This window comes from Gallus gallus, chromosome Z, assembly GCF_016699485.2.
Source record: "Gallus gallus isolate bGalGal1 chromosome Z, bGalGal1.mat.broiler.GRCg7b, whole genome shotgun sequence".
Classification (NCBI taxonomy): Eukaryota; Metazoa; Chordata; class Aves; order Galliformes; family Phasianidae; genus Gallus; species Gallus gallus.
In genome coordinates this window covers 43,127,847-43,149,434 of record NC_052572.1, presented here as the reverse complement: position 1 = coordinate 43,149,434, position 21,588 = coordinate 43,127,847, and the positions used below count along the sequence as shown (strand labels likewise).

The 21,588-nt window shown below is 37.4% G+C and overlaps 1 protein-coding gene across 1 annotated transcript in view; it reads right to left on the bottom strand.

The window, feature by feature from the left end:
* Window positions 1-764: 764 nt before the first annotated feature.
* Window positions 765-21,588, bottom strand: part of LRRC2 (leucine rich repeat containing 2) — a 70,089-nt gene continuing 49,265 nt past the window's right edge. The window contains exons 6-9 of the mRNA XM_423865.8: window positions 8,586-8,731; window positions 5,936-6,091; window positions 5,378-5,514; window positions 765-2,357 (exon numbers count right to left, since the gene is read on the bottom strand). Of these exons, the coding sequence (XP_423865.3) occupies window positions 2,308-2,357; window positions 5,378-5,514; window positions 5,936-6,091; window positions 8,586-8,731 (489 nt within the window). The 3' untranslated portion in view covers window positions 765-2,307. The remainder of the gene's footprint in view (window positions 2,358-5,377; window positions 5,515-5,935; window positions 6,092-8,585; window positions 8,732-21,588) is intronic.

The following is a 21,588-nucleotide window of genomic DNA, read 5'->3' as shown; positions in this document are numbered from 1 at the left end:
GTAATATTCTGCAAAAATATTCTACAAGTAAAATAAGATTCACAGTAGTCCGTAGTCAGGTTTGGGAACACTAATCTGATCCCCTGTTTACCGTTGACTTCTATGACTTTTTTTACAGCAAATTTTTCAGTAAAATGTTAACTTGGACTTAAAGATAGCTTATAACAGAGCACTTATCAGCCTTTTGTTAGTTGTCCCATGATTACTCTTACTAAAAAAAGGTCATTTGATTCCAGTCTGAAAAGGTGTGAATTCACATTTTAGCCTTTTGCTTTACATTAATTTGCTGCAATTAAAAGTATTTCCTAGATCATGATTTTTCACTGATAAACATTGACAAAGAAATAGACTTGTCCACTATTCAATGAAGTTTAAAGTGCATGTTTTCTATTCATGCTACTGTTTTTCTTCAAAATGTTCCCTAGTTTATCTCTATCCCCTTTATCTTTGAGCACCAGAAGTGGTACACACTTTTTCAAGTAAGATTAGCAGAAATGTTAGATAAGTACAATTTCTCTATTCTAGTCTATTCTGCTATACTTTCTGTTCATATACTCAACAACTCTGACAGTAGAATTTGCACTAGGAATAAATGTCCAGTTAATTATTTTTGAACCTCTTTGTTTTTTGGAGTTACACTCATAATGTACATCTTTCTTCTGTAAACACAGCTGCTATGACTGTGTCCACGCCTATGATTTTCAGTGGGTCATATTACACAAAAAAAGAACTCTAGAAATAGCATTTCAAGCAATGACAAATGAGACATTTTACAGAAGTTTATTGCATTGGTATGAGCACCCAATCAAGCAAATTTATAATTTCACCAAGAGAAAGATCTGTAGGTTAATTTCTGCTAACTTGATTTCCATAAGCCAACGATTTGATCACATTTCAATTGTTTGTTATTAAACCTATTTCAGATCTCCCATTATTCTGCTTCAGATGATTGTCAAGTTGATAGGCTTATGACTGCTTGAACCATTCCAATGACGCTTTGAAAAAAAAGTGATACGATATTGGTTTTTTGCAATTTTTTGAAAATTTTTCATTGTTCCAAAACTTTCTTAAAATCATCATTAACACTTAGAGAGCAACTCTGGAGGGTTTCTTTTTGGGTAGTTTGGACTTTGTGGCTGGAATAAAAAAGAAACCTAGTATTCAAACATTCTTTTCTTTCAAAAGACCTAATTCTAAAAATTTTTAAAGAGAAAACTTCAAAAGAAGTTTTTTTGTTTTTTTTTTTAATGGAAATCTTGGGAAGAATGCCCTTTGTTGCTCTGATTTTAAAATATGACTGACTTAAGTGGCAGTCAACTTCACAAAGTTGGACATAATTCATAATACAGTAAAAAATCAAGATGTAAATATAATTTCTCCTATTTGCATATATAAAAGTTTAGGATGATTTAAATTCTCACATTTGAGACTAAATTCTTAAAGTCCCAAGTTTTTTCAGATTAAAAAGTATAGTTTTATCAGACAAAAAAATATGTAGATCTAGATTCCTACAGTGTATACACTTACATAGTTATATATAAACTATTATATTATTAAATAGCAAGTAACATAACTTTTTTATCAACAAACACATTCTTACACAGCTTAGAAATTTCCCATCAATGTCTGCAAAATCCTGTGTTTTGAAACTAATAGTAGAATCTTTATAATCAGTTTTGCAGATGGTGCTTGTTCACACTGTTTCATCCTTAAAATCTTATTGTCTACAATGCTATATTATAAGACTCTTTTGCACAGAAGTTTCAGCCACATTGGTACTTGAGTATGTAAAGGGGAGAAGTCTACAACATGCTTGAAAAAGCAGCAGAATGTCTACAGGATCTATTTGGAAAGTAAATGCAAATAACTATGTCTCTATGTTTTAAATATTGCAAACAATTAAATGAGTAATTTGGTCTTAAGTGTACAACAGATCATATCCATCTCCTATATTAATCTTTCTTTTTTATGAAATCGGATTGTTTTCTACCATGATTTATGTTTCACTATTTCAACTACAATGTACAGTGTCTTTATCCTGAGAGCAACTACACTCACATACACTTTTATTAGGACAATTTAGGGATTGGTATGGTGGACATAAAAATGTATGCGTGGGTTTAAAAGGGTGAAGCAGCATCTTATGATGGCTCACCAACATTTTGCTTTATCTGTGGTTTTTAGGAGCAACAATGGTAACAAAATAAATCCATGATGGTTTTGAAGTGCTTCAGGCAGTCTAAATTTTCAGTTGGATAAAAGTAGAATTATTCTGGTATCCCCAAGTGATTTAGAGATTTTTGATCTTCAGAGCTGAAGACTGAATAATACTTTTGTAGTGTATGAAGGAGCAGAATCTGTGAAAAGAGAAAAAAATATATCTCAAACTTCAGCTATATAATCAAGCATAAATAAATGGAGCCCTTAGCTAGAAAAAGCTAAGTCTGGTTTTGTTTCAAAAATATTCTACAAATGACATTTGTGAAGTTTTCATGTGAAGAAATTCACTTGATCTGTATTGTACAGCAGCTACTGCTTTTCCAGTCTGCTTTTCAGAAGCTGGCATTGGTATAATTTATATCAGAGTCCATGTGTGAATCTCAAACTAAATAGCATCAGTAAAAAAAAGATGGAGATGAGTTTAGTCTGGAAAGGCAGGAATGTTTCCCTAAGCTGTTTTGGTCCAAAGATGTACAAAAGTCATTCATGCTGGAAAAGATTTCTTCAGACAAATCCCATTGCATTTCTTTACATTTCTATTTTACCAAGTACCACCATATAGACAACTTAACCATAGAATCATAGAATGGTTTAGGTTGGAAGGGACCTTTAAGATCATCTAGTTCCAACCCCCCTGCTATACACAGGGACACCTCCCTGGAACAGGTTGCTCAAAGTCCCATCCAGCCTAGTCTTCAATGCTTCCAGGGAGGGGGCATCCACAGCATCACTTGGTGACCTGTTCCAGTGCCTCACCACCCTTATGGTGAAGAATTTCTTCCTAATATCTAGTCTAAATCTACCCTCATCCAGTTTAAAATCATTTCCCCTTTTTCCATTGCTACATGCCCTTATAAAAAGTCCCTCCCCAGCTTTCCTGTAGGCTCCCTTCAGGTACTGGAAGGTCACTGGTCCTCCCAGAGCCTTCTCTTCTTTAGGCTGAAGAGCCCCAGCTGTCTCAACTTATCCTCCTAAAGGAGGTGCTCCTGCCTTCTGATCTTCTTTGTGACACTCCTCTGGACCTGCTGCAACAGCTCAGTGTCATTCTTGTGGAGGGGATCCCAGAACGGGATGCAATACTCCAGGTAGGGTATCATGATAGCAGAGTAGAGGGTCAGAATCACCTCCCTTGACCTGCTGGTCACACTTCTTTTGATGCAACACATGATGCAGTTGGCCTTCTGGATGAAAGCATACATTGCGGGCTCAGTCTTTCATCAACTGATGCTCCAAGTCCTTCTCCTCAGGGCTGCTCTCAAGCCATTCTCTGCCCAACCTGTATCTGTGCTTGGGATTGCCCCAACTAAGGTTGCAGGACCTTACACTCAGCCTAGTTGAACTTCATGAGGTTGGCATGGGCCCACTTCTCAAGTGTGTCCAAGTCCCTCTGACTATGTGTCAACTGCATCACACAGCTTGGTGTCATCTGCAAACTGGCTGAGGGTGTACTCACTCCCACTGTCCATGTCACCTACAAAGATATTAAATAACACTGGTTCCACTATTGATCCCTGAGGAATGACACTCATGAGTGTGACCATCCAGCCAGTTCCTTATTCGGTGAGTGGTACACCCACCAAATCCATCTTTTTCCAATTTGGCAACCGAGATGTCATGCAGGACAGCATCAAACGCTTTGTACAAGTGCATGTAGAGGACATCAGTTGCTCTTCCTCTATCCACTTGATGCTGTAACTCCATCATAAAAGGACACCAAGCTTGTCAGGCATGACTTGTGCCTGGTGAAGCCATGGTGGTCGCCATCAATCACCTCATCTTTATTTTCCATGTGCCTTAGTAGGTCCCTCAGGAGGACCTACTCCGTGGTCTTAGCAGGCACAGAGGTGAGGCTGACTGGCCTGTAGTTCCCTGGATCTTCTTTTTTTCCCTTCTTGAAAATTGAGGTTATGTTTCCCCTTTTCCAGTCAGTGGGAACTTCACCAGACTGCCTTGACCTTTCAAATGTAATGGACAGTGGCTTGGCAAATTAATCTGCCAGTTCCCTCAGAACCCATGGATAGGTCTCATTGCGTCCCATGGACTTGTGCATCTTCAGGCTCCTCAGATGGCCTTGAACCTGATCTTCACTTATGGCAGGCAGATCTTCCTTCTCCCAATTCGTACATTTGCTTTCTGCATCTCGGGCAGTGTGTCTAGAGCCCTTGCTGGTGAAGACTGAGGCAAAGAAGTCATTGAACACCTCGGCTTTCTCCATATCCCTCATGACCAGGTCTCCAGTTTCCTTCTGGAGAGCACCTACATCTTCCCTGGTCTTCCTTTTATCACTGATATACCTGTAGAATTTCTTGTTCCCCTTTATCTCCTTGGCTAGGTTTAATTCTATCTGGGTTTTAGTTTTTCTAATCTGATCCCTGGGTGCTCAGACAACTTCTTTGTAGTCCTCCCAGGTAGACCATTCTTGCTTCCACTCCCCATAGACTTTCTTTTTGCACTTAAGTAATTGATGAAATACAAAGAATGAAAAATCTCATAGTATTTGTTTCACAAATAAATGATTGTATACATACAATCTCAAAGAGACTTGGACAGTCTCTACATGTATTTTGACTCACAGAAAATATTCTCTTTATTTCTTAAAATACTTCACTAAACAACACTCAAGAGACTGACAGTTATTTCACAGTAGCAAGATAAAGCAATAAGTAAACTTTCAGGAACTGTGTAATTTAAAAAAAATTATGGGTTTGTTACATTCATGTTACACTGGTTAAGTAAATAATACTTTTATACAAATGCACAAAGAATGGTCTAAAAGAAAAGAACATTTATATATAGTTCATTGATTTTACACTTCTTCCTCAGGAGAAGAAGCACTTTGCAGAAACTCAAAATCACTAATACTAATCCCAAGACATATTACTATATCTGTAGAACAAGAACAATCACTGCATACATTAGCTCTGAAATAAGGTTTATGTGAATCTGCAAACAGAACATTAAATTTTTATGCGTTTGTTCAATTCAAAGTGACCTGAATGTTTAAAAAAAAACTCTTGAAATTTTCACTTTTAGTCTTATTTAATACTGCAATTGGCAATTGCTGTCTAAGAGTTGTACTCTTAAAAAATAATATTCTGAGTGTATGTTTGCATTTATATTCCAAGGCAGTAGTACGTTAACATAAGTTACCACATACCTCTTTCCCTTAAGTCTTCAATATAGGCCTTCATAAACTCTTTCTCAAATTGCTCTCGTTCACGTTCACTTTCTATAATTTCTTCTGTGTCTTCACATACAATAGTTTCAACTGGGCTGTCCTTGAGACTTATAAATCTAAAGAGAGAAATTAAAGCAAGAATATATGCACAAGTTTCTGAGCATTACTGGGCAATATGAATGTAGTTTTAGAAGCTGCTACTAAAGCCATAAGGGGAAACATGAGGAATATTTACTCAATTTATTTTTAAAAAAGACAATAAAATACTTTCTAAAGATAAATTATTCCAACTAATCATACTGCTTGTTAATATCTCATTAATTGCTCTGTGTCCAACTGAACATCACCTGCAGAAATGCAGATTCGCTGTAAATTCTGACAAAATGACCTCTAGTTTTATCTTGAATTTAGCAACAAAATTCTGTTTCATAGAAAACGGTGCATAAACTAATACATTTACATGACACTATTTAACCTTCTAACTACCTGTGTTTCATTTCCAAAAGCATACTTCCTATCTCTCTTACTTATACTTACTTTAAACCTGTGGTAGACTCACAGACAGCTGTGGGTATCTCAACCAGATCATCACCACTGACGACTAGCAAACTGAGTTTTGACATGTTAACCAAAGCTCGTGGAAGATAAGTTAACTTGTTTTTCTGTAGGAGAAGTGTCTGCAGTTGATCTAATCTATAAGATTGTAAAGACAAAGATAACATTAAATATTTATTATATTTATTTCAGACAAAATCATCTATCTAAAATGGTAGCACAGACTTAATCTTGCGTTGTAAAAAAACAAACAAACAAACAAACAAAAAAACCCTGTAACTCACATCATCTATGGCTTCTGAAAAATTACTTGTAACACACTTTTCCCAAACATTGTCTTCAAATTTTGTGTAAATTTCTATCAATGGTTCAACAGTACAGATATTATTAGCATGTCTCTGATGAGCACTCAAGACAAATATTACAAAAATTACTGCACTTCCATACAGAAGTGTCAACAGAATGTGATATAAATTCTCACCTTGAGTATCCAAGAACAAATGAAAAATATGGATCACCAGCTCACACCTTTGCCTATATGCTGGTTTCTATGAATTAGGTACATCTATGCTAGGCAGTATATTCCCAACTACTGTTTTTCACTAGTAATTAGTACTGTGGGGAGCAAAAGAAAGACCTGCTCCTGATCATGTGGTTCTCACACATTGCCCCACTGAAATCAATTTTATGGTAGTGTTTTGTGGAAAAATGTGTTAGAGTTTTTTTGCTTTATTTTCTCTGGCTTTTCCAAATGGAAAAGTAATTTATAGCTCTGCACTTATTCCTCAGAGTAAATAGAAGATGAAATGGACAGCAAACTGATGAAATAAGTTTGTTTCCTGTGACCAGAAGGGTTCATTCTTGAATACTGTTGTAGGCTAATGCTGATGAGGCCTGTGTGGTTTGTCTGAATTCAGGGAAGGTATTAAGGAAAAGTTCAGTATACTGCCAACTCATCTTTTTTAATCACAGATGACATGGTAATTTTTGACAATCTTTGACAATGACATTGTCAATTTATGACAATCTTTGACATTGAAATCAAGACACTGAATGAGAATATATGTTTACACTAAAGGGGTAAAGAATCCTGAAATTCTCTAGTCTTGAGAACTTGTCTTAGTTGCCTGATCCTAAGAGCTCTAAAAATTCAGAAACCAAGGTCAGATAATAAAAAGCTGTTTTGTGATGTCTAAGTGTGATGCTTTAGTATTGAGGTTTGTAATTCAATTCTAAATGGTAAAGAAAAGGAATGTTTTAGATGAATACATATAGGTTGCAAGTTATAAGGAAAAAATAACTGATAAATCAAATTCATATCCCTCAACAAAATATTGTCTTACAAGTTCTTCTGAATTAATCAAATCTCTGTTCATATTCCTGGGAGCAGTGAGGAAGCAGCCTTACATTACTGTAGCTAGAGTATTTGACTGTATTTGAATTACTAATACAGATTGACACTTCAGCCTTTCTGTCAGAGAAATCTGATTATGCAGTGTTCCAGTGAAGTCTTTTTTACCCTTCCCTTCCCTTCCCTTCCCTTCCCTTCCCTTCCCTTCCCTTCCCTTCCCTTCCCTTCCCTTCCCTTCCCTTCCCTTCCCTTCCCTTCCCTTCCCTTCCCTTCCCTTCCCTTCCCTTCCCTTCCCTTCCCTTCCCTTCCCTTCCCTTCCCTTCCCTTCCCTTCCCTTCCCTTCCCTTCCCTTCCCTTCCCTTCCCTTCCCTTCCCTTCCCTTCCCTTCCCTTCCCTTCCCTTCCCTTCCCTTCCCTTCCCTTCCCTTCCCTTCCCTTCCCTTCCCTTCCCTTCCCTTCCCTTCCCTTCCCTTCCCTTCCCTTCCCTTCCCTTCCCTTCCCTTCCCTTCCCTTCCCTTCCCTTCCCTTCCCTTCCCTTCCCTTCCCTTCCCTTTAACAAACTTTAGTTAATATGAGTTTTGGCCTTATAAAATTTTCTAAACCAGGTTACAAATGGATTCCAGAGTAAATAAATGGGCCTGGGGATTAAAAAAAAAAAAAGTGCCTTATCTGCCTAGCAATTCACACTTAAGGGATCAGAATAGCATTTTTAAAAAACTATCTCAGTGAAGCAAGCATATATACTGGATAGGAAAGTCTGGATAGGAAAGTCTGAATAGGAAAGGAACCCTTTCAATGTCGTTTTTAATCTTAGCATTTTTCTGCTTTCATGACAGAAGTTCAGCATTTAGTTTAATACAGTTTAGCTCTTCTTTCCTTTTATCCAGTGTACCCTTCTAGGTCACTCCAGAGGAATACTGTTGACAACTCCCTATGGTAAGTCCCATTTGCTGGAACTGCGATACACATATGACCCATGAACTTCCAAACAACATTGTGTGAATATGATTGTAAGTTATCATAACTATGGCAGAAAGTTCAATTTCTTAACTGAAGACTAGAGGAACTGACTGTGCAGTCCAACATCAATGAGATAGGAAATGTAGTTTCTATTCTCTGACCCAGTCCACAAATAACAATAACAAAGCATAAGTGTAAAACTATCTAATGCATTGTGAACTTTTTAATGTGATTTGTATTAATGGTGTCCTCTGAAAGTTTTTTACTTCATAGATTTTCTTTGTAGTTCACAAGCCTGTCCATGAATTAAAACATAAATTACCTGTCTATGTCTTCTGGGAGATCTCTCAGGTTGTTGCTGCTAATGTCCAACCACTGCAAATTAGACATCCGGAGTACACAAACTGGAATAGAATGGAAGTTGTTCGCTGACACATCCACAACTGTGACTTGCTTCAGGTTACTTAGCTAGAAAGAAGTTTCACTTTATTTTAGTTACATTTTGCAAATATATGAAAATATTTCAATCTTCAAACAGCCTTTGTTTTCTCAATGCACTTGGAAAAAAAATCAGAATTTCACTCAACCTTTTAACAGTCCTTCATATTAGTCATCAATATATTAAAAAAAAAAATCTATTTCAGGAATATCTACCTCCAAATCTGTTCATCCCATTTTTAACATCATCATTTTATTGAATGAAATTTCCATTTTGAAAGATAAATATAATTTCAATCATCAACAAGAACCAAAAAATGCCTTGAATCCTACCCAGGCCACATATGAACTAAGTTCCAAAATGAAAAATTGCAGTGTTGACAACTAATAGATGCAAGGGTACCATTCCCAAAACCAGAGATTTTATAATTACCATTAAAAAAAAAAAACCAAAAAAAAATATTGATTTCCCTCTTTTATGCACAAAGAATGTATTGCAAGGGACTCTTACAAAATGAAATTCCCAATTAAAGCTAAATGAAAATTCTGTCCAATGTTTTCTAAAGATCTTCGATATTCCAAACTAGATACATAAGAATGTGTACTAGAGCTTTTAACTGAATATTTCTATAAGGAATTACATATTTATTTGAGTTATAAATTATTAGCATAATGAAGGTTGACTACAAATATATAATATAACTTTTAGAGAAATAAAAGTTTTAAATACAGCTTTCCATGTTCTGAATCAGCTACTCACACTATCAGTGTTCATAAAACCATGTAGCTAGGTAATGTGAGTCATATGTCAGTACTGTAATCCAGCCCTACACATGTCATTGCAGAAGAGAGTGCAGCAGAAAGTATTAGTCTTTGTCCAAAGAGCCATTTTTAGAACGTAGATCAGGAGCATTTGTATATATTTAATAATTTAATAATATAACATTATCTTAATGTAATATTAGGAGTATTGACTTCCGAAGCGAAGGAAATACAAGCAACAGTATAATGAAAAAAGAACAGATTGTGAGAAAATGCATCCAGAATCTTTGAGGGTTTTTTTTAAATCAAGCACTAGTTTGCTACATTTTATTACCAATCTTCCATTCACTGCAATACTATTAAATTACATTTAATTTGACCACTGCCATTGAAAATGCTCACATTGGTACTGTGACAGAGCCTGTTTTTTTGCTTGCCTGTTTTTTAACACATATTGATGCTAGACCTTACAATTTGGGGAAATCTTTTCAGGCAAAATTATTGAAAATATCATATTAGGAATTACTACACAGATATTTTATATTTCAGAAACATAATAGAGTTTAAGAGTGTCTCTGAACTGTCCACCATTGCTATTAAAATAGCCTTGGTGAGGTGTTACTCTGGCTGTGTCTCACTTCTGATTGAGAACAGGCAAGTACACATTTTATACTGACACTTCACTTTCAAAACTTTTTTCACTTTGAGGACAGACTACTAGAAATGAACACACACTCCCTCACTCCTCCACTGAAGATTTTCCGGATATTGACTTTATTTTTCCCCAGAATAAGAAAACATCCTTTTGTAGAAGTACAGCAGAGTGACTCTTTCAGATATTATGAATAAGAAAATACAGGAAACAATTGACACCGTTTTTACATGCCATTTACTTTGTGATTTCAAATAAATTTCACAAATCACAAATCTGAAGCAAATATTTCAGACCTTTCTGCACTCAGAACAAACCGTTCCTCAACAAGAAAAGTCAGTCTCTAACCACCAAGCAACAGACTATTGTAAAATATACCAACATCATGTTTCATCCAAGTTCCTAATCACTTTGCTTCCATATACAGTCACTCATCATGCTGAAACATCTCTGTAATATTAATCATATGTGGTAAAATGATATTTCTTCAGCAGCAGCAACTGGTTTTATATACTTTTCAAAAAGCACCTAATTGCATTAAATATTAAAAGCATCTATATATCAGTGTTATTATTTTTTATGATTATTTCTGCCATTTTTCACACAGTATTGAAAAGAGATTATTTTAATGCTTCATTAGATCAAAACTTACTTTTTTCAGGATCTTGTGCTCCCAAAAATATATCAGCAAAATATAAGGCTGTCTTTATATGAACTTTGGTATAGTGTTCCACAGAATATATGGAGCAGTGATTATACTTATGTAGGCTGCAAGCCACCAATTGTTCTTCTAGGATAATATTTAACAAAATCTGTCCATTTTCCATGGTATGTTGAAACTTAATAGAGTTTTTATTATGCCTCTGAAATGTTCCCAAAAAACAGCTATGATATATGAAGCACTGAAAATTATGGCATCTATGTATTACATTTTCTAAATGAAACACTGTGCATTTTATTTCATTTTTGAGAACTGATGGATTTATGTACTTCATATAACATTTCATTTTCAAACAAGTGTGGCTCCCTTATCATTTTTATGTTAGAATTTATTTCTGTTTGATGTTGGCTTCTGTTATTTTCCTCTATTATCTCATTTTGAATCAATCAGTATATAGGCTTTATGGAAGTTCAATTTTAAAAAAATAGCTGTATTTAATAGTCTAGCTTCCTAGATATACTTATTGTGCTCCTTATATTTAATCACTGTTGTCATCTTTATTTGACAAACTGCCTCACTTTGTTTATCTTAATAAATCTGTTCATAGAAATAATCTAGATAGCACTATAGAACTCCACTGCTTTTCTTGCTCTCTGACAGTTAAACTTTTAGTAGAAATAAAATGACACCACATCCCAGGATGAAGAAGTTATTGGATTAATTTTTGTGTTTCTGTTTGTGTCTAGTTTTTTGTGTCTGTTCTGCTTTTTCTATCAAAGAAATTTATTGATGAGGTTGTATGCAAGTTTATCATGAGTTGCCTTCTGCTTAACATCAACAAATAAACAGATGTAAACTCATGTCAAGCCTCACCTCAAAAGTATTGTTAATTTCAATTACACATAAATATTATGTGACAGAAGGAGTATCCAAGCAAAATCAATATATGACAAGACATGAAAAGGATTATCCAACAAATTTCAATCAATTCACTATTGTGCTTTTGCTCACACATTTCAGACACAATGAAGTCAAAGGAAATTTGAATAATTCCACAAGGACCAGATTACCATGTATGTTGGCTCCCCAAAAGCATAAGCTGGCACTCAATATGTTGGTAGTGTGGTGAAAGCACTGTAGGACATATAACCCTAGGTTTGAATGGTACAATTACCCAAATTGTTCTCATGCATCCCCAGCTTTTCTTTCACGAAGAAGTAGATGTAACCATAATCCATAATTTCATTGACATTCCTGAAGAAAAGCACAGAGTAAGAAACTCTGTACAAGCGTATATTTGGAGACAGAAAATACCTTTCACAAGGATAGACTGTATATTTATAGCATAGTCTAACACGAGGTTTCCAAACCAGACTCTTAAATTAGAGGAGTCAAAAGTATTTAATCAGTCACACTTACTAACAAGGTGTTCATTTGCATATTTTTGGCTAAACTTTTTGAAGCATAGAAATAAATGACTCCAAATAGCATTTCACTTCGTGGTAACTTGATAAGCTAAGTCAAAAAAATGTATGTGGAAGCAAGTCTTCACCCGAATGTTATCATTCTGATCTTGCAAAGCAAAAAGCCTAAGTATTTTACAGAGCTGGTTCACAAATATATGCTGTTATTCTGATAACAAACTGTTTACTTGGAAGTTTAACATTATCTTTGCATTGTTACTTTCATTAGAAAATCTAATCCTTAAATTCTAATAGAATAGTTATAACTGTGATCTATGCATAAATAGCTCACAGAAAGGGACTATGTATTTTACTATACACACTTTTAGTCTGTAAAGAGTAAGTAAGCTGCCTGAATAAACAATACTCACGACAATATTAGGTATCAATAATTCACAGATAACTGTGGCATTGGATAAAGCGCTGGAGGGAAAAAGGAACTCAAGAAAGCTAGTCATTATTCAAGGACAATCTACTCCAAGCCCAGAAGCAGTGCATCTCAAGAAAAGGGAAGGCAGGTAAGAATGCTAGGAGGCCTCCATGGATCAACAGAGAGCTCCTGAACTTACTTAAGTGCAAAAAGAAAGTCTATGGGGAGTGGAAGCAAGAATGGTCTACCTGGGAGGACTACAAAGAAGTTGTCTGAGCACCCAGGGATCAGATTAGAAAAACTAAAACCCAGATAGAATTAAACCTAGCCAAGGAGATAAAGGGGAACAAGAAATTCTACAGGTATATCAGTGATAAAAGGAAGACCAGGGAAGATGTAGGTGCTCTCCAGAAGGAAACTGGAGACCTGGTCATGAGGGATATGGAGAAAGCCGAGGTGTTCAATGACTTCTTTGCCTCAGTCTTCACCAGCAAGGGCTCTAGACACACTGCCCGAGATGCAGAAAGCAAATGTACGAATTGGGAGAAGGAAGATCTGCCTGCCATAAGTGAAGATCAGGTTCAAGGCCATCTGAGGAGCCTGAAGATGCACAAGTCCATGGGACGCAATGAGACCTATCCATGGGTTCTGAGGGAACTGGCAGATTAATTTGCCAAGCCACTGTCCATTACATTTGAAAGGTCAAGGCAGTCTGGTGAAGTTCCCACTGACTGGAAAAGGGGAAACATAACCTCAATTTTCAAGAAGGGAAAAAAAGAAGATCCAGGGAACTACAGGCCAGTCAGCCTCACCTCTGTGCCTGCTAAGACCACGGAGTAGGTCCTCCTGAGGGACCTACTAAGGCACATGGAAAATAAAATGCCACGGATTCCCAAGGGTTTGGAACTGGAATCTAGTCCGTTCGCTGGCTCAGCCACTTGGGGAGTGATGACATGACCCAATATGAGTGCATCAGAATCTCCGTTTATTATCCATTGCTTACATACATATATAGGTCATGTCAAATGCACATCAGCTTGTAATTGGTTGAAGCATTGCAAAAGCTCCCTGCCTAACAATACTGTTGACCATGCATGTTTTCATACCATAGTAACAATCTTTATGCTGCACCCGGTCCCTAGGCTCAACTTCCTCATTATCTCTTAGTCCTATTTCCTCCTTGGTTGTTTACTTCTTGCCTCAAGGACACAGTGTCCTGGGATGATACTACTAGTACTTTTCCATTTGTATCTCCTGCCAATTGTTAGGCCTGTTCTGCTTGTGCAACTGTTCAAGGGACCCATGGCCCCCTTGGCCGTTGAGCCATTCCTCAACATTAAGATGATGCGATTGATGGCGACCACCATGGCTTCACCAGGCACAAGTCATGCCTGACAAGCTTGGTGTCCTTTTATGATGGAGTTACAGCATCAAGTGGATAGAGGAAGAGCAACTGATGTCCTCTACATGCACTTGTACAAAGCGTTTGATGCTGTCCTGCATGACATCCCGGTTGCCAAATTGGAAAAAGTTGGATTTGGTGGATGGACCACTCACTGAATAAGGAACTGGCTGGAAGGTCACACTCAGAGAGTTGCGGCCAACAGCTCAATATCCAAGTAGAGACAGGTGATGAGTGTCATTCCTCAGGGATCAATAGTGGAACCAGTGTTATTTAATATCTCTGTAGGTGACATGGACAATGGGATTGAGTACACCCTCAGCCAGTTTGCAGATGACACCAAGCTGTGTGATGCAGTTGACACACAGTCAGAGGGACTTGGACACACTTGAGAAGTGGGCCCATGTCAGCCTTACACAGCACACGATAGTACTTGAAGGAACAGTATGCAAATGATGACATGATTCAAACACGCAGAAAGATTATTTTGCCGTGTCAATAAACCTGATGATATTCTTATGATTTTTTAAAGTATTGTTATTTTGAGATCACTCTGAAATCACTTTGTCCAAAGGGGGCAAAGGAAAATATCCCCAAAAAGGAAGGAAATTTTGCTTTATAGAAAATGAAAAAAGATATTATAAACAAATATGACAGCAAATAATTATAAAATATTGATTGCTGACTTTATATTACATTGATAAAATATAGACAGTTCATCTGAACTGAAAAAAATATTACTGTATTTGAAAAGTTAATAAAAATAGAAAAAAAACCAAGTAATTACACAATATTTACAGATGCAAAATAGATAACAACAACAAAAAAAAAACATTCAGTGAAACTTTGATGCTATGCTTCTAATCTTTTACACTAGTAATGCTTTGACAATTGCTATCTGTGAAATCTTTTCATCTTCTGTATATTGGTGCTAAGCAATAAAAATCGCTCAGAAATGCAACCTGATAAATTTGTCAGCAGGACTTTTACAGAATTTCAGCCAGAAATCAGTCTGTCTGTTAATGTAAATAGAAAATTGAGTATTAAGGGGAAAAATATGTAACATTCTGTCTTTGGTAATACAAGGCAGAAGTTTTGTCTCCAGTGATAGCAGGCAGGAATGAATCTCTTTTTTTTTTTCCTCCAATTAAAAAAAAAAAAAAAAATTCCTCACTAAGTAGAACTCTGGAAGTTAGAACTGGATTTACCTGTTCTTCAGGCAGGAGTTCCATAATGAAAAACCCCATATCCAGTAAAGTCACAACAGAGACAAGTCCGTTTTGTACTCTAACATATCTGATCTGGAATTAGACCTCATCTAGTTGAGCAAACTATTGCAAACTGTCTGTCATCAGAATTACTTTTCTTTTAATGCTCTTTTAATTGTACCTGTGCATGACCCTGATAGCACACAAACCCACAACTGTGAACTTTGTGAGCAATTGGACATGGCAAGTCAGAGTTTTGTGACATGCCAAGATTATAGCAAAAATTCTCCCCCTTCTCTCTTTTCCTTTCACACAGTATTTTTAGATACACATTCATATTTTTTTTCTGTATACCTACTCTGAGATGCTTACAAACCAAACAGGAAATGTTTCGAATTCACCTCTTCCCAAAGGGTTATTTTCTTTCCATATTGTACAAATATTTCCTGGAGCTTTTATGTCTTTGTCTGAACCAAACATGTAAAATAATTGGGAAGACAGGCATTAATAGTAAAACACTTTATAGAGGGAGATGTCTTTTCTAATCAAGACTATCAAGCTGAGAAGTAGAACTTGTGTTGTGTGCACAGTGGATGGATTGTTTTTGTTTTTGTTTTTGTTTTTGTCTTTGTTTTTGCACAAATAGATATGTAACAACTTTCTAAGAACTTTCTGGTGCAATTAAGAACATGAGTCTACTTCTTAGAGTTTTTACCACTTAGATGCTGTTCTACTCTACACTATCAAGGCTTTGTCCAAGTAGCCATCTGGAGGGTATTAAATTATTATTGTTATTACTAAGTGTCTGACAGTGAGTATCTGAATGAACACTCATTCACATTCACACTTCTAAAAGCTTATATTGAAGCTGGGCTTTCAGGGCTTCTTTTACGTAGAGAATTTGCTTGATCTGTATTTTGCAGAGACTCTGCGCAGACACTGGACACATTGCAGTCATCTAATAACACTATTCAACAGAATATTATTTTACCTCACAAGTAAATTTTGTCCTATGTCCTGTTATGTCTAATAAAATCAGACATTCAGTCTGTCCCAGCATAATCACTCAGAAGCAGAAAATAAATTGCATAGAACTAGGTTTCTTGAAATTGAAACAGTATAGGTTCAGATGCATTTTGTACTTTTCCTTCTATGCCCTTTATCAAAATAAGCATCTTCCACAGTGTTTCACTATCCAGTCCCCTTCAAATTGCATACAATTAACTAATCTGTACTTAGTTACACATTGCTGATGGGAAAATATTCCTGTAATATATTTTAATAGTAAACAACAACAACAACAACAAAAATCTGCATTTTTGTGTGTATTTTCTGCAATGCAAGATAATATTTTTTATGCACATGACATTCTAGAAATACCTATGTAATGCACGTAAAACATGAAAATGAAAAAGAAACTGATTACTGAAGAAATACTGAAGGCAGAATTTATTATTAACAGTAACATCAAGATTTTCACAACTGCAAATAAAATCTAATATCAAGGGAGAGTCCAAGTTATTACAAGAACAATGAGCTGTACACACTTCTGACTCAGGTATGGGAAAATATAGAAAGGAGAAAATTGTAACTGCATATAATTCAATGAAAATATTTTGTTCAGTATGAACTGGTGGCCAAAAAAGGCAATGTATATATGTAGAGTGAAACGCAATAGTTAACCCCAATTTTGTCTGCCATTAAATAAATCAGTTGTACAGTTTCACCCAAAACACAATAGTGCTAAGTGTTTTTCTAAGAAAAATACAGCAGATGGGATTCAGAGATTAAAAACTATAGTTAACAGAATGGGAAAATTAGTTTTAAATTGATGTTTTGTCGTTGCTTTGGAGCAGTTCTGAAAGACCTAAATCAAGGTTATGAAAGATGATAAAGATTAAAATTATTCAGTTTCCTGACTTCTAGCCTTGGGGTACTCAGATTCCTCCATCAGTGCTTTATGAAATGTCTCAGAAGACCCTATTTGACTATGAAATTAGTGGGAATTCAAGAAAATCTGTTTTCACAGTATACTCATTTATTCGCTTTCTGACAAAAAAAAAAAAAAAAAGAAAAAAAAATCTGTTCTCCTGTGTCCTACAGCTCTGTAGCGTCCATCACGTTAGGTTCTCAAGTTTAGTCAACCTTCTCATTGTCTCTAATCAGTATTTCAAAGAGCACTCTGTATTACCTAGTAATCTGAAGGCCTGGAACAAGCTTCTGAGAATGAAAAAATTTGGCTGTATTAAAAGCAGTTTGGGGTAAAGTGATCTCTTCATAACATCTCCTGATCCTACAAGGCAAGTATCCAGAGAAATAAAAAACATAAAAACAAAGGCAGAAATGGCATAGAACCGTGATTGCTGTATATGAACCTGAAAGCTTCATCTTTTAATTCATTTCAGCCTCTCTGCTACTGTGATCCCACAGGTCAGCCATAACTTTTCGCTGAACAGCTCAGTATTCTGAGACTGAACAAGATAGCAGCCTCAAAACAGTTTGGCAGCCAGTGTACACTGCCTGACAGGACTGAAGCTAGGAGTCATAGCCCCCAGCAGTTTTGTGTTGCAGATTCTCCCTAACTGCATAACCACATGAATGTATTATCATATGTTATATAATCGGATGCACTCAGAAAATTTGACAGTTATATATGTTCACAACACAAACTCTGCACAGAGAGAAGCATTGATCATACATATCTAGCATCCATTCTACTCTTGTAATCAGATATGTTGAGTCTAAAGTTTTGGGTTCACACAATTTCACAGATGTTTTTTGACAGTATCAGCTCCAATTAGACCAGAAGACCTACTGACAGGTGTGGCAAGAATAAGAGAGGTATTGAGGAAGGAAACAAAAACTGTCTCTATTAAAAATAGAGAGGAAGAAAAAATTATTAAGATCAGTTTTGCAAATAGGTGAAAGGGAGAAGAGAAAGGAATCTTATTCCTGCAAGGTTGTGTTTACATAATAAAACATGAAGTTATTTTACTGTACTATTACCTTGTAACTTGTGTTTTTATTATTCATAAAATTACCAGACTCCTAACCTCCAGCAGCAGTAACCAACTCTATGACAGGACAAATCATGAATTAGATGGACACTCTAAAAAGCAGGTGAAGAGAGGCCAATTTAAGCATTTGTTCAGACTTTTCCAGCCATAAATTTCATAACCTTTGCATTACTCTTCAGAAGCATAACAATGTCCCAGATTTGACAGTTTTCACCACTTTGATTTAAAAACTGAGAAACACTGAGCTACATCCTCAACTGAATTGCATTATGACTATGGCATCACTTGCACTTCACAAGCTTCACACTGGGCATAATTCTAGGCTCTCTAGTCCAGCATTTGTAGAGCAGAGATCCTACCAGATTGAGACCCATATGAGGGGGGAAAAAATCAGGTAGTATCAACTTTCAGCTCATAGGGAGGGGTTTGTCCCTTAATGCCTTTCTCCTTTACTAATGATAATGAATAAAAGTCACAGCCAGCCTTATCAAGTGTTGTTTGTAGCTGTGAAGAGTCTATCAACCATGTAACGACCTATAATTAATTAATGACTTATAAGAATGCATTCAGTAACAAATACATCAGTATTACAGTACAGAATACAGTACAATTAATACATCAGGCTCTTGTCCTGATGGGGGATTTTGACCACCTGGATATCTGATGGGATAGCAGCACGGCAGGTGGCAGACAATCCAAGAGATCCCTGGAGTCTGTTGAGGAAAAATTCCTTGTCCAGGTGTTAGACAGACCAACCAAAGGTGAAGCCTCACTGGACCTGGTGCTCACCAATGCGGAGGAGAACATTAGAGAGGTTAAGACTGGAGGCAGCCTGGGCTGCAGTGTTCATGCCCTCATGGAGTTTGTGATCTGGAGGAATGCAGGCCTGTCAAAAATTAGAGTTAAGACCCTGATCTTCCAGCTGCTCAAGGAACTGATGGGTGGGATCTCCTGGGAAAGTGTTCTTGAGGGCATAGGAACAGGCAGCTCTTTAAGGACACCCTTCTGAGGTGATCTGAGACAGCCAACATGGCTTCACCAAGGCAGATCTTTCCTGACCAATCTGGAGGCCTTCTGTGATTGAGTGATGGCATCAGTGGACAGGGGAAGGGTGACGGATGTCATCTATCTGGACTTCTGCAGAGCCTTTGACATGGTCCCCCACCACATCCTTCTCTCTAAATTGGAGAAGTATGGATTTGAAGGATGAACCTTCAAAATCGTCAAATGGATTAAGAATTGGTTGTCTGGTTGCAGTCAAAGGGTTGCGATCAATGGTCCTGTGTCAGGGTGGAGGCCGGTCACAAGCGGTGTCCCTCAGGGGTCTGTCTTGGGACCGGTGATCTTCAGCATCTTCATCAGTGACATAGACGATGGCATCGAGTGTACCCTCAGCAAGTCTGCAGACAACACCAAGCTGAGCAGTGCAGTCGATATATTGGAAGGAAGGGAAGCCATCCAGAGGGATCTGGACAGGCTGGAGAAGTGGGCCCATGAGAACCCAATGAGGTTCAACAGGGGCAAGTGGAAGGTGTCGCACTTAGGCTGGGGCGATCCCAGGGATTTATACAAACTGGTGGAAGATCTCCCTGAGAGTAGACCTGCGGAGAAGGACTTGGGGGTCCTGGTAGATGAGAAACTGGACATGAGCCAGCAGTGTGCGCTTGCAGCCTGGAAGGCCAACTATATCCTGAGCTGCATTAAAAAAGGGATGGCCAGCAGGGAGAGGGAGGTGATTGTCCCCCTCTACTCAGCTCTCGCGAGGCCCCATCTGGAGTACTGCATCCAGGCCTGGGGCCAACAGCACAAGAAAGATGTGGAGCTCTTGGAACGAGTCCAGAGGAGGGCCACTAAGATGATCAGAGGGCTGGAGCACCTCTCCTATGAAGAAAGGTTGAGGGATCTGGGCTTGATTAGCTTGGAGAAGAGAAGGTTCCAGGGAGACCTCATTGTGGTTTTCCTGTACTTGAAGGGAGTGTATAAACAGGAAGGGGAATGACTGTTTACATGGATTGATAGCAATAGGACAAGGTGGAATGGTTTTAAAATGGGACAGGGGAGGCTTAGGTTAGATATTAGGAGATTTTTCACTCAGAGGGCCATGTTGCACTGGAACAGGTTGCCCAGAGAGGTTGTGGATGCCCCCTCCCTGGAGGCATTCAAGGCCAGGCTGGATGTGGCTCTGAGCAGCCTGGTCTAGTGGTTGGCGACCCTGCCCATTGCAGGGATCTTGAAACTACATGATCTTTGAGGTCCTTTTCAACCTTTATACCCTCTCGTTCATTCTTATGTGTTGCCTTATCCTGTGAAACTATTATAAAAAAATATCATCCTGTGAAGGGTGATGTTACTTTTACTGAACCTGTGAAATGTTAAGGGAAAGCTCATCAGCACTGTGGCATGGAGGTATACATGGACCAGACCTTTTACAAAAGGAGCTGTTATTATTAGCTGCTGACTTACTCTAACAGTGTTTTGAAGCTACATTTACTAGAAGACTTCGGAAGCCCACTGTCAAGAACAGGATCAGCTGATACACTTTCCAGTGACTCACTGCATAATCCTGTTTCCTAACATAGAAATGTTCCCCCCTCTAACCTCTTGTCTATTAAAACATTTATGAGAACAGCACTAAGGTCTCTGTGAATCTTCTCTGACATCTAACACCTTTGCACCTGCTCTTTTGGGTTTCACAGCCCTCCTGCTTATGTTTGGTGTTACATCTTTTACCAGCTCCATAAAGCAGCTGTTGCTTTGGATGGATTGACAGAACTTTGGCCAGCCATGACAGAAAGCCCCTAACCATGAACATCAAGCAAATCTGAAAAGAACACCAACACTGAGCAAAGAAAGACAAGACAAAAAATCTCACTAACAGAAATTCATCCAAGTCAAGCAACTGTTTAATGAAGCTCCACTCATATTACCTGCTTTTTTTTTTTACAGTTGCACATGCTACCATTGTTAAAAGATTCAAGATACAGATAATAAAAAATGTATTTTTCAAAAAGCATGACCTTCCAATTTCCCTGAAATTCAAGGGTCATATTATAAGGCATTGACATGGAAACACAATCGTATGTACATACATTTTCTGTTTCTTTGATAAAGTATTCATATATTGTGGCAGTCTGCCTCATTCCCTCACTTTGCAAAACCCAAACTTCTCAAAGGATACAGAAAGATTTTCAGATTACTTGGTGCGTGTGCTCAAGTGTGGCAATGAGCACTTAGCAAAGCAGAATAATTTCGTAAACACTTTTAAAATTGATTTTGAATATGCCAACATCCATATGAAACATTTTCAGCTTGTTGCTGTTGGGATAGAGTGATTTGCCTGCCCTGTGACTGA